Raw genomic sequence first — 13,607 nt, 5'->3', positions numbered from 1 at the left:
ATTTGAAACAAAAACTGAATTTAATAACGCCGAAGTACGATAATCATAAAAATAAAACTATCAGTCGGTTACCGAGCATCACACAAGCTGGAATACTTTTTTCCTACATAAATTAGACGTAATTATCATAATTAACCAAAGACTAAAAGCACAAGGCAGAAATCATATACTTAAAATAAAAATCAATAAAAGGTATTTTTGATTATATAGACAGATAATCCGACTGGGACAGTTAAATTTTTTTGTCACATCATGCGTAAGGAAATAATAGAAAATATAACAACTAATGGAAAGATTGCAGGGAAAATAGATCGCGGTCAACAACGAATAACATTCGTGAATTCCTTGTGTCACTTGTTAAATTTCACCGCACTTCAACTCTTACAAAGTGTTATAAATCGGGTTTTGTGGAGGTCGATGGTCGCCAAAGCTCTGAAAAGATAAGACACGAGAAAGAAGAAAGAAAGAAGATAGAAGGAATGTTAGTGTTCAGTGTTATATATATTTTATTTTCCGAGGATAAAACAGACCTGTAGGATGAAAAGTAAGCAACTTCACTAGCCGCCAGGGGGCAAAATGTTACATGTTTTATATATATATGGAGGGAGACCATATTTTATACAGTATAGTATGAATTATACAAAATTGTTGGCTCCTCTTTGTGTATGCAATTTATTATTATTATTAATGTTATTATTAATGTTTTTATAATAATAATAATTCTGGTGGACATGCAAAAGAACATTAGCCCAGACGGAAAATTTGAAAACGCTGTTCAACGCCAGTGATTGCAGGCGTCATTTCAAACAAATACTATCAGATGATAACCAGAAAAAATGCCAACTGCCAAACTGGACTCAACAACTACAAAAACCATCAACACCCTGCAACACAAGCCCTTCATCATACCACGAAATATCTACAATAGTTCGCAAGTACAAAGCTAAATCATCACCTTGCCCACTCGATCAAATCTCGATAATTTCATTTAAAAATGCCCTATATTACGCACTATTCTACACAAACTGTTAATACAATGCAAAATCCCAATTTGTTGGAAAAAGGGCTTCACGATCCTCATCCAAAAAAAGGAGACGCTCACGATCCTTCCAACTTCAGACCAATAACCTTGCAACCTACACTCTACAAAATATTTTCATTCTTCATAAATAATAGAATCTACAAATTTTTAGAAATTTTAGAAATCAACAATTTCATAAATAAAAACATCCAAAAGGGCTTTTACCCGAAAATAGCTGGTGTTACGGGACATAATCAGCTTTTAACTCACCTACTCTACGATGCGAAGAAACATCGAAGAACCATTATCGTCGCACTTCTCGATATTCGCAACGCATTCGGCGAAGTCAGCCATAAACTCATATCATCAACTCTGGATTTTCATCACATCTCCTCTCAAATTATCAAACTCATATATACCGACTACTCAATCATAGTTTCCGGGTGCGACCAACTAACCCCGCCCATTCCAATCAAGCGTGGTGTATTGCAAGGTGATCCCGTGTCTCCACTGCTCTTCAACCTCTGCTTTAACCCCCTGATGAAAGTCATAGAACAAACAGAATACCAACAATGCGGGTACATATGGGGTTCGTCAGCTAGCTTAAAGACAAGAGCGTGGCTTCAGTTCACAGACGACACGGCCATTATCGCCAACAGCACCGAAAGTGCTCAAAAACTCATAGATGTAAATCACGCTTGGTGCAATGCAACTGGAATGAGTTTGAGAATTGATAAGTGTTTCACGTTCGGTAAGCGAAAACGCAGCGGGGTTTACGAACAATTCCTTCCGGCGCTATCCATCGACATCAAACAAATCTCCCATGTTGACATCGGAGGTTATTTTGAATATCTGGGAAAAAATATGATTTCAAAGGCAATAACACAAACGCCAAAAACCAGATGATCATCAAACTTAAAACATTACTATCAACCGTGAGTGAACTAGATACAACAGTTCAGTGGAAGCTTGAAATCTTTAGAAAATATCTTCCATCTCAATTTGCGTCTGAATTTCGTATGTACAATATTTTACTGACTTGGATTACTATGCATCTGGACACCCTAATCACCGAAACAGTAAGATCATGGCTGTCATTGTCCATTAGTAGCTGTCTGTCGGAGACATTGTCGCTCCCATATAAATTAGGCGGCCTAAACGTTAGAACTTTCATAAATTTTGCCGAATCTTTGAGATTAAAACTCCGTAGCTACCTGACACCAAACGGCAACGAAGAACTCAAATGTTTATGGAGCGAGTCCTATAGCAACTATATAAAAATCGACAATTTGCTTCCTGACTCAAAGGACATAAAACCGGCACTCAGCATGTTAACGATCCAACAACAATATGCAGAACTCAAACATCTATCGCTACTCCGTTGCCAAGGGACAATTTTAACAGTGATCAAAGACCAGATTTCCGCTGCTAGAATTGCTCACTGGTCGAAATTTACTGCAAACCTCAGAAGTACTGTTCAAATTTGCTAGAAAAAGTCTCATCCAACAACTCCACACAAATGCAAATTTGTTCAGATGGGGCAAATCATCAACGGCTGACTGTCCATTGTGTAAAGCGTGGCAAACAAACAAACATGTTCCGTCCAACTGCAGTTTGGTGACAGCACTGAAAAGATTCACAACTCGTTACAACAAAATTTTAAACATAATTATAGAAAGATTGAAAGTATGCGCGGGTCCAGAGGTTTCGATATATGCCGATGTGGATTATGATGGGATCCCTCCAGTGTCTTGTCTCTTCAAATCCCTACGTCCTGACATCGCAAAACTTTGTGACGACATAATAGAAATATTGGAGCTGACGGTCTGCCATGAATCCAACCTACTCAACTCAAAAGAATATAAAACCACCAAATACTCAGAAAACCTCAAAAATAATTTGCATGACATTTTAATACACCTGAAAATAATAGTTGAAATTTCAACATTGGGTTTTTGCAATTTTTTAAATTTATCACTAATCAATAACATTTGGTCAGATCAATTTTTAATAAACTTATTAACTCTGTAATACCGTCATCTTATGCCATATACTGTGAACGCAATAACATTTGAAATGCTCGTTTAAAACTAACTATATATTGTTGTACTCGTTTATTTCAAATGATGAACATCGTAGAATACTATTGTATTTAATTTAATTTATTTCATTTAATTAGATTTTAATTAGACTTTTATCTCATTTTACTATATTTCATGTTTTTCTGGATATAAAAGAGAGTTCACATTATTGTTGTTGTTGTTGATGGTGTCGTTATTATCATTATTGTTATTATCATCATTGTTAGATTGCTGGCTGATCAGATTAACGTTATTGTTGCTCATTCTTCGAGTTGGAAGTGTTGTTGTGATTCGTTGTTGGATGTTGATGGAAGGTTTTTCAGATTCGATGAAAATGGCTTCTGCGATTCTTAGATTGTAGTGCTGTTGATTGTTGTAAAATAATTTTGTTTTGTTGTCTAGAAGGTTTCTAGTTATTGGGGTGTTGTGATATAGCGTCTCTTTTGTGTATAGTGAGTCTACGCGATAGTGTTGTAATAGTCATCCCTATATAGAAAGTTTAAAGAAGCACACAATCGTCAAGAGGACAAGAAAATTTATGTATCAGATGATTACATTTCAAAAGGGAAGTGTTGTGAGGTAGGCAATTATTCAAAATTAAAAGGTTAGATGTTTTGTAGTTTCTGCAATAGATCTATCGTTCGGGTTAGTTTGTTTAATATTTTTATGGATTATCTTCTTCATGATTTTTTCATCAGTTTTGTAGGACGAAAACATGAAATTTTTATAACATAGTATAATGGTGTTATTATTATTGTTGTTGTTGGTTTTGTTTGTGTTAATGGCTTTATGTAGGTACATGGATGTCAAGAAATTGTCTCAAATTGAATCAAGATAAAACTCAATTTTTACCTGTCAGTACACGTTCTTATCAGCTTTGCCAGTTATACCGCGTTCGAAAATATTTACATCAAACACCCATGCAAACACTAATTCATGCGTTTGTTCATTCACGGTTAGACTGCTGTAATAGCTTGTTCAATGGATTGCTATTGCTTTTCTTCAATCGATACAGAATAGATCTGCAAAAATAACTGATTTCATTTATAAAAGAGAGCGCTTTCGAAAAATTTCAATTTTATAATGCGCTTAATAAATTGTTGATAATAATGATAATAATAATAATATAACATGACATCTTAATAAATATTAAATAAATAGCTTGTTTGAGTTTCTCGTTGTCATTCATTTTGTGTTCGTTGTTATGGCCTATGTTATTTCAATTATTAAATTAGAAATTCATTAAATTTTTATCTTATAATTCTTCTGATTATAATTATATTGTAAATAAATTGCTCTATAGTATTGCTATTATTGCTATTACACTGCGTGTGTAGATGTGGGTGTGTGTGGGTGAATGAGTGTGTGTGTGTGGGTGTGAATGAACATGCCACTCCATTCCAGTCCATCCGCTTATATTTCTATCATTACATTGTGTAATTTTTATATTTATGCTACTACTTGTAACATGTTAATGTATGTGTCATAATTTGTTACTACCGATTGCATTTTTAGTTATTTCTCCTCTCTGTATATATGTGAATATGCTAATTAGTTTTTATATATGTATGTGTGTGTATATGTGTATGTAAAATTAGGAAGAAGACCAAATTCCAAACATCAGAGGGTCCGCCGACGGTCCGGCGTTTGTGGGTTTATGTGTTGAATTTTTAATTGAAGGGTTGGCTTATGAATTTATGGGTGCTGGGTCGTCGGTGGATTTTTTGAGCAAATATATATATGTGTATATATATTTATTATTATCAATAATAATTTATTACTACCAATTGAATTTTTAGTTATTTTTTCGTCTCTGTTTATATGTGAATATGCTAATTAGTTTATGTACATGTGTGTATGTATGTATGTATGTGTAATGTGTATGTATATCTATTATTATCAATAATTTGTTACTACCATTGCATTTTTAGTTACTTTCTGTTGATATTGTTACTTTTAGTTAAGACACTGTTACAAGTATTTATTTACTTTTTTGTGCTTTTTCAAATAAATAAATAAATGTATGTTGGCACGAGAGTTGGCAGAAATGTTTCAGCTCACTGTTTTTATACATAATTTTGATTTTAATGTCTTTAATTAAATCAGTTTTAAATTAGGTTCATCTTGTTTGTAAAATTGCGGCTGTTTTTATAAAAGTTCCATTTTATTACGTTTTATATTTTATTTTAATTTTAAACTTAATTTCTATTATCATTATTATTATTATTTTACTCTTTGCTTTTTTGGTTTTCTGCATAATTAGACCCTTACTAGTTTTTAATTGTTCAATTAGTTTTAAAATTGGTTGTTTGAAAAGGAATAATTCTGCAGATAATGGAAATAGTTTTAAAATTTAGATTCTATTATGCTTTTTATTTAATTTTAATTTTTTTAATTAACGGAATTTATAGTGTAAATCCAAATAAATGTCGCATTGTGATAGAATATTCATAAACGTTGGTAGACACTCCTGGCGCTGTACTAAGAATGTTGGATATTTCGATACTAATGTTGTTCGCACAGGTGTAAATTCAAACGTTAATATTTCGTCAAACAATTATAACGCAAATTCTGTTGGCAATCATTCTATTAATTTGAAAAATAATAATTTAATATCATGTTGTTGTAAAATGTGCAAGGGCCGTAAGGGTCTAATTATGCATCAACGTTCGTGCAAAATGTACAAATCGCTTCGACTACCACAAAACTTAACGGATAACAACAGAGCATCGCCAGAGGAATCAACTTCAACTCCAAACCACGGCGCATCTTCGTCATCGACGTCAGCGCAAGCGGTTGTAGCAACGGAATCAGCTTTCTCTAGCGTCAAATTACCAAAAACGCCAGCCCAATGGTCAGAAGCCAACACTTTTTTCCAGCTACAACGCAAACATCTACCAAGTCTCAACAACATCAACGAATTCACAATCAAATTTCAAAAAATGATGTACTATTATTTTGCTCAAAATTATGTCACGATAAATACTCATACCGACCAGAATAATATCACAAACAAAAGCATCAAAGAGCTAAAAAATAAATTGAAACATCTAAAAGTACTTGGCAACAACAATCACTACTTTGACAATCAAATCACCAACACAAGTAAAGCTATTCGTTCAAAGCTGCAGTCGTTGAAGATGTCTAAACGTGCTGAGAAAAAAATCAGACATTACATCTCAGCTTAGACAGCGATTCTGGTGGTCTTGCAAAGAAATACAGGCAATTTTCAATCACCATCACGCTTATTCAAAACATTGCGACTATATATCGCATTGCTACGCGGCGAAACGTTGGAAACCTGGAGTTGACAGTTTGCCATGAGACTAACTTCTTCAACTCTAAGAACTACAAACAATCAAAATATTCTAATAGCTTGAAAAATAACTTAAACGACGACTTAAAACATTCAAAAATAATAATAAATACATTTGAAATATCTACTTTAGGTCTCTTTAAAACATTTAATCTTTCGCTAATAAATATTATTTGGACTGATTATTTTTGCAATAACCTTATAAACTCTGCTATATCATCGTCGTATGCTATCTATTTGCGACAGAAATGTGAAATGAATCAATTTTAAAACTAATTAACTCTGGTCGTACTCTCTCGATTCGAATGATGAGCTTCTGAGGTTAATACTCTATTTATTGCATTTGACATTTTATTTTATTTTATTTCATTATTTTATTTTTTTTGTACTGCTATTTTCATTGATTTTATTGCTGAATAAAAGATTGTTCCCATTATTATTATTATTATTAAAATTATTATTATTATTATTATACGTTGAAACATGAGAGTTGGCCAATTTCTGCTTACTCACTGTTTTTATATATTTTAATCTGTTTTATAAAGTTTAATAGTTTGAAAATGGATTCTAAATTGGCGTAAAATTATAGCGGTCAATAATTTTTTAAATAGTTTTAATTTTAAATATTTAATTATTTTATTTTTGATTTTAAACTCAATTTTAACAATTAATGCAAGTAAATGTCCGTATTGTTATAAAAACTTTATAAATATTAATAGACACTCCTGGCGTTGTACAAAGGCTACGTTAGTCAACAATAACATTTGCACAGGTGTTTCTCTAAAGGATAATATTAATATATCTCCAAATATTTTAGTTAATGACACAAATAATAATAATAATTCAATTAATATTGACAATAATTTACTTGTTTGTTGCTGTGGTGGAAGCTGTAAAGGCAGAAAGGGTCTAAGGATGCAACGAGCAAAATATTTAAAAACTTTTCAAATTCGGATAGTACAACAAACGACCCAGATGATGGTTCCAACTTGGAGTTACTTTCTCCACAGCAACAATCACTTGTCCCACCTTCAATAACACCGAATACTGACAAGGTAGATACACCACTTCCTGGTTTAAAACTGCCCAAAACAGCGAAACGCGTACTTCCATTCGCAGAGGGCAAATCTACCCAATGTCAACAACATCGACAACTTCACCAACAGTCTTCAATCACTAATATACGACTACTTCGCTTCAAACTATGGCACGTTGGAAACAAAAACAATTTCATTTGTTGATCAGAACAAGCCAATCAACAAACTAAAGAAGGAGCTGAAACAACTCAAAGTCCTGGGCCAAAACAATCACAACTACGACTTGCAAATCAAAGCGCTTAGTAAAGAAATAGGATCAAGGCTATCGGCCTTGAAAGCGCAAAAAAAATATAGGAAGAACTCAGATATTACCAATCAATTGCAACAAAAATTCTGGCCTACTTGTAAAAAGCTGTTTAACCCATGAAATAGTTCGCTACCTTTTGTTCAACGTTACAGAATGTGAAAAATTCTTCAAAAATATTTTAAATAATCAGCACAACAAAAAGTGCCGTCTGCCAAATTGGATCCACACTCCGCCGGATCCATCATTTCCATGCTCTGTTGACCCGCCAACATGCAACAAAATTTCATCAATCATTCACAAATGCAAGTCAAGAGCATCTTTCTGCCCTTTAGATCAAATATCAATAACAATTCTCAAAATATGTCCAATAATTCGCACAATTTTGCACCAACTGCTGGTTGAATGCTAGAAATCATCGTCAATCCCTTCACGCTGGAGAAGGGGCCTGACGATATTGACACACAAAAAAAGTGACGCCAGCGATCCAGCAAACTTCAGACCAATAACGCTTCAACCAGTTCTCTATAAAATATTTTCAAAATTTGTCAACGATAGATTATACAAATATCTCGAAATGAATAACATCATCAATAAAACAATCAAAAATGTTTCTACCCAAAAGTAATCGGTGTAGCTGAACACACCCATTTATTGTCGCATCTACTGAGGGACGCAAAAAAAGCACCAGAGAACGATTATTGTTACTCTTTTGGACTTAAGAAATGCGTTTGGTGAAGTTAGTCATGATCTCATTTCATCAATTTTTCAACATCACCATATCCCGGACCAAGTGAGCAATTTGATTAGATCAATATATGCTGATTACTCCATTACTGTATCTGTGTGTAATTATTTAACTCCACCAATTTCGGTGAAACGTGGGGTACTGCAGGGCGATCCCAGCTCCCCCTTGCTGTTCAACTTATGCTTCAATCCTCTAATGGAAGTATTACAGCAAAAATATTATCAACAATGCGGATACATTTTGGAACCAACTGCTAGCCTGAAGTCACGAGCTTGACTACAATTTGCTGACGATTCAGCAATCATTGCAAACAGCACAGAGGGAGCCCAAAAACTGATTGATCTCAATCTAGCTTGGTGCCGATCGACAGGTATGACGATGAGAATAGACAAATGTTGTACATTTGGGATGAGAAAAATCGACGGAAGATATGAACAATTTTTACAAAAATTATCAATTGATAACGAGACGATTCCTAAGATCAACATCAACGATCATTTCACATATTTGGGAAAAATTTATGAATTCGATTGTAGGAACGCAAATAAAATGGAGTTACTACATAATAAACTAAAACAAATACTACATACGTCCGTCCAGTGGAAACTTGAAATTTTAAGACGATTTGTTCCATCCCAATTAATATTTGAACTTCGTATGTACGACATTCGACGAAATGTTATCTCTGCCCTACAAATCTGGAGGCCTCAACGTAAAATCGCTGAAGTGCCATGCTGAAATGGCAAGGATGAAACTCCTTGGTTACTTTAAACGAAACGCAAGCGATGAAATAAAATCTCTCCGGAACGCCTTATAGAAAGGTTGACAATCTCATTCCAGAGAATGTTGATATTAAGCAGGTACTTGAAGCTCTCAAACGAAAACATCACTAGAAGAACCTGAACCACCTGTCGATACTGCAGTGTCAAGGAGCTCTGGTCAAATCAGTAAATAAAAATATCTACAACTCAGAGATTGCACGATGGTCTAAATCGAGAGTAAAATTAATAGAAGTCCTTTATAAATTTATAAGAAAATATATTACACAACAACTGCCTACAAATAAATGCTAACCTTCAAAGATGGGGCAAAACAACCAATGCATTATGCTCTCTTTGCAACGTGAGACACACTAATAAACACGTGTTCTCAAATTGTAGCTCAACGGCAGCACTCAAATGATACTTAAATCGCCACAATAAAGTTCTCTCAATAATCATCAACAATATCAAAGCATGTGCTGGTCCGAATATCGCCATCTTCGCGGATGTAGAGGATGATGCGACACGTTCACTATCACAGCCATTCAGATCGCTTAGACCATACATCGCCATTCTCAGCAACAATACGATCGAAATACTTGAATTAACTACTTGCCACGAATCAAACTTTGTCAAGTCCAAGCAATACAAACTCGATAAATATACAACCAACCTCAAAAACAACCTGTTGAACAATTTTAATCATTATACCATTTTAATAAATTCTTTTGAATTATCACCTATAGGTTTTTACAATTCTTTCAATTTGTTTTTAACTAAAATTGATTGGACCGAATATTTTCGCCAAAGTTTAATTAGCAGTGTGATATCATCATCATATGCCATATATTGTGATCGGAACAATGCGTGAACCAATTTTCATAACTATCTTATCATCGCTGTACTTATTTTATTTTAAATAAAGAGCAATGATGACTAACTATGATGATTATGATTATATTTTAATCTTATTTTAATCATGACTATTTCTCTATTAATTAATTAATTATTGATTTTACGCATGTGATGAAAAATAAAAAATCTGTTCCAATTTTTATTATTATTGTTACGAGTTCTTTATGCTATGACAAAAAAATGATTCTACAACGCAAAACAAAAAGTTAGTTTTTAAACTCCAAAATTAAAATATGGCCCAAGTCCTTCAAATCACCTCTAGCAAAACTAACTAACTACCATTAAAAAACCCGCTTCAACTATTCACCATACGGTTCTGAAACTAAAAAACGCTAAGCGCACGATTCTTATTCGTCACATCCCCCCAACCCACGCGAGGCTGGTGGTTCCGTGTGGCAATTCTACATCCTTGGATTAACCATCCCCACATCTGGACAACGTGTCAGCAACTACATCTTTTGTTGTTATATGTTTCAATGGTATGGCCTCAGAAAAACGAGTACACAGATCTATTATTGTAAGGATGTATCTGTGACCCCTCTTAGACAACACCGGCATCGGTCCCCCGATATCCACCGCAACCTTCTGAAATGGTAACTCTGCGGTCGATGTTGTTTGGATTGGTGCCTGAATGTATGAACCTTTTGGACCATGGATCTGACATACTGTTCGACATCTTTGGTGATGTTTGGCCAATAAAATTCATTTAATATCCTGTTTAATTTTCTTTTGACACCCATATGTCCCGCAAATGGTGTGTCGTGAGCCAATTCTAAAATTCTATGTCTGTATCTTTGTGGTATCTTACCAGTCCAGTCTTGAGGTTAACGTCTCTGACATAAATTCCATCCTCTTGTTTCATGATCAAGGCATTTGGATCTTTTCTTCGATGCTGAATCAATTTTTTTAAAGAAAGATCTTCCAACTGTTCGTTTGCCAAATTCACTGGTGTAGTATTTATGTTTTCATTTTCCCTCAGCTTATATGGGTGGTTACTGTTCTTATTCATCTTATCACTGATATTATCACGGTTGTTATTATTGTTATTTATTTCATCACTGTTGTTATTGATTTTATTCATCTTATCACTGTTGTTATTATTTTTATTCATCTTATCACTGTTACAATCAACTCCATCCTCATCATCAACCCCCAACATAATTTGTTCTGCGATAAATTGTAGCTGCTATAGTTTTGATCTAGTTTTTTCAGATCCTTTTCTCTTCTACTCTGTGTTCTGGTAATCGCCATGGACCTGTTTACTTCATGGTTATTCTGCCACTGTATGACATCAGATCTTGTACAATCTTTGACATCAGTGATGTTTCCAATAATCAAGTCAATGCCGTCCAGAGGCTGATCTCATACTAATGCTTTGTACATCCTGTCAAATAAGGACTATCAATATGGATTATTGCTATTGGGTGTGTACTAACATTACCTTTGAAATCTTTAATGTTTCCATACTCTCCAGTGTATGAATGTGGCTCTACACAATCTTGATGTACTAATAAAGTGGTTGTACCTGAGTTTCTTAGTGTAGTACATTTACATTGGTTGACAAATGCTGTGAACAATACTAGTTTACCATCGCCCTGTAGAATCTTTGCAAAAAAAACTTTACTCACTGGCTTATACTGTATTGGTAATTTTCGAGCTGTATGGGTATTGTGAATTTGAGGTTAGTTGGAATTTCTGAAATAGCAATTGTCGGCTCTATGGTTATTCTTCCCGCAAATTTCACAGTATGGTGATAAATTATCATTTATTTTTTTGTGTTTTATTGTGCCTTGTATCTCTTGTCCGTTCTTCCATATTCAACATTGGTTTTCATTCTCTGACTGTTAGTTTTAGTTGCTGCAAAAAATGCAGTTTGTACTGTAGTTGGCCTGGATAATATCTGGTTTGGATAGGCAGTTTTGTATTGCCGAGTCAGTGTTGTTAATGCGTCCAGGTTCGAGGGCAACGTTCCTTCACAAACACTTGGACTTGATCACTATATGCATTAATTACTGTGTCAAGTATTATGTAGTTTCTAATTGCTTCATATGTTTGATTTACATCTGCCATGGCTAACCATCTATCGAAGTACATTGTCACATTTGTCACAAACAGACGTGGATCATCTTTATGGTCAGGGACACTATGAAATAATTTTTTTCTGTATTTTTCTTCAGTTGCTCCAAATTGTCTCAGAAGAGCATCTTTCACAATTGGATACTGATTTCTGTCCTGTTCATTCATTTGTATACATATGTTAATGGCTCAATCTTTCAAATGTCCTGACAAACTTCGAGTCTATTCATGTCCTGGCAATTCACAAGCACGGCCAAAATCCTCGAATCTTGGATCATCTTTATGGTCAGGGACACTATGAAATAATTTTTTTCTGTATTCTTCTTCAGTTGCTCCAAATTGTCTCAGAAGAGCATCTTTCACAATTGGATACTGATTTCTGTCCTGTTCATTCATTTGTATACATATGTTAATGGCTCAATCTTTCAAATGTCCTGACAAACTTCGAGTCTATTCATGTCCTGGCAATTCACAAGCACGGCCAAAATCCTCGAATCTTGCCAGGTACAAATCAATACATTCGGTGTCCTCGTTAAAAGGAAACATCTTTTACAACTGATGGAATCTATAAAAATGATTTTTATTGTTATTTCTTTGTTGTATTCTGGCCATTTCAAGTTCATGCATATGTTGTTTTTCCTGTCTTTCTGACTCCTTTTCTTGCTGTTGCCGTTGCATTTTAAGTTCATGCATACATTGCTGTTCTTGCTGTTGCCGTTGCATTTCAAGTTCATGGATACGTTGTTTTTCCTGTCTTTCTGAATTCTTTTCTTGCTGTTGCTGGATAAACTTCTAAGCCTCGTCACCGGTTAATCCATGGTTTTTTGCAGACTTTTTATACTGAGCTAGTGATGAGATTTTTTAAAGTTTTTGTATCAAACCGCTACTACTAATGTTGACGAAGACGAAGTGATGACAATATGAACTGTTATTGCTGCTGTTGACGAAGACAAAGTGATGACGACATAAACTGTTAATGTTATAATATCCTTTTAACTTTTATGACAACGTTTTTAACAGTTTTTAATATCCAACAGATTCCAAAGCATTTATTCAGTTTATTAATTGCAACCTCCTTCAGATATTCTGGGCCACCACCATTTACGCAACCATGAGCCACCACGACCATCTTAAATCTTAACCGTTCCCTGATCGGTAGACAGTGGAAACTTAACAACCACTTTGTAATGTGATCACGTCTACTTAGAACATTGACCAATCTGGATTTGTTGAACTTTATTTACTAACCCTACTACACCAGCACCATACAGCAACAACTTGCAATAGTTTAATCTAAACAGTAAAAAGTCAACACTAGGCCAATAAAAATATCAACTGAAAGACATTT

General features: G+C 34.3%; 2 protein-coding genes across 2 annotated transcripts; one reads left to right on the top strand and one right to left on the bottom strand.

Annotated features, from left to right (window-relative positions):
- Positions 1–5,732: 5,732 nt before the first annotated feature.
- Positions 5,733–7,882, top strand: HELRODRAFT_173177 (hypothetical protein; the record flags this gene model as incomplete). Its single annotated transcript, XM_009019787.1, has 3 exons — positions 5,733–6,207; positions 7,394–7,473; positions 7,538–7,882. 3 exons carry the CDS (start codon positions 5,733–5,735, stop codon positions 7,880–7,882), a joined length of 900 nt encoding a protein of 299 aa, XP_009018035.1.
- A 3,408-nt stretch (positions 7,883–11,290) lies between these two features.
- Positions 11,291–12,993, bottom strand: HELRODRAFT_173176 (hypothetical protein; the record flags this gene model as incomplete). The annotated part of the gene is made up of 5 exons (XM_009019786.1): positions 11,291–11,490; positions 11,625–11,840; positions 12,151–12,415; positions 12,475–12,537; positions 12,703–12,993. The coding sequence occupies 5 exons, from the start codon at positions 12,991–12,993 to the stop codon at positions 11,291–11,293; spliced, it is 1,035 nt and encodes a 344-aa protein (XP_009018034.1).
- Positions 12,994–13,607: the final 614 nt, after the last annotated feature.

This window comes from Helobdella robusta (assembly GCF_000326865.2).
Source record: "Helobdella robusta unplaced genomic scaffold HELROscaffold_25, whole genome shotgun sequence".
Taxonomy (NCBI): Eukaryota; Metazoa; Annelida; class Clitellata; order Rhynchobdellida; family Glossiphoniidae; genus Helobdella; species Helobdella robusta.
The sequence above is the reverse complement of the archived record's forward strand: the minus strand, read 5'-3'. Positions and strand labels throughout refer to the sequence as shown.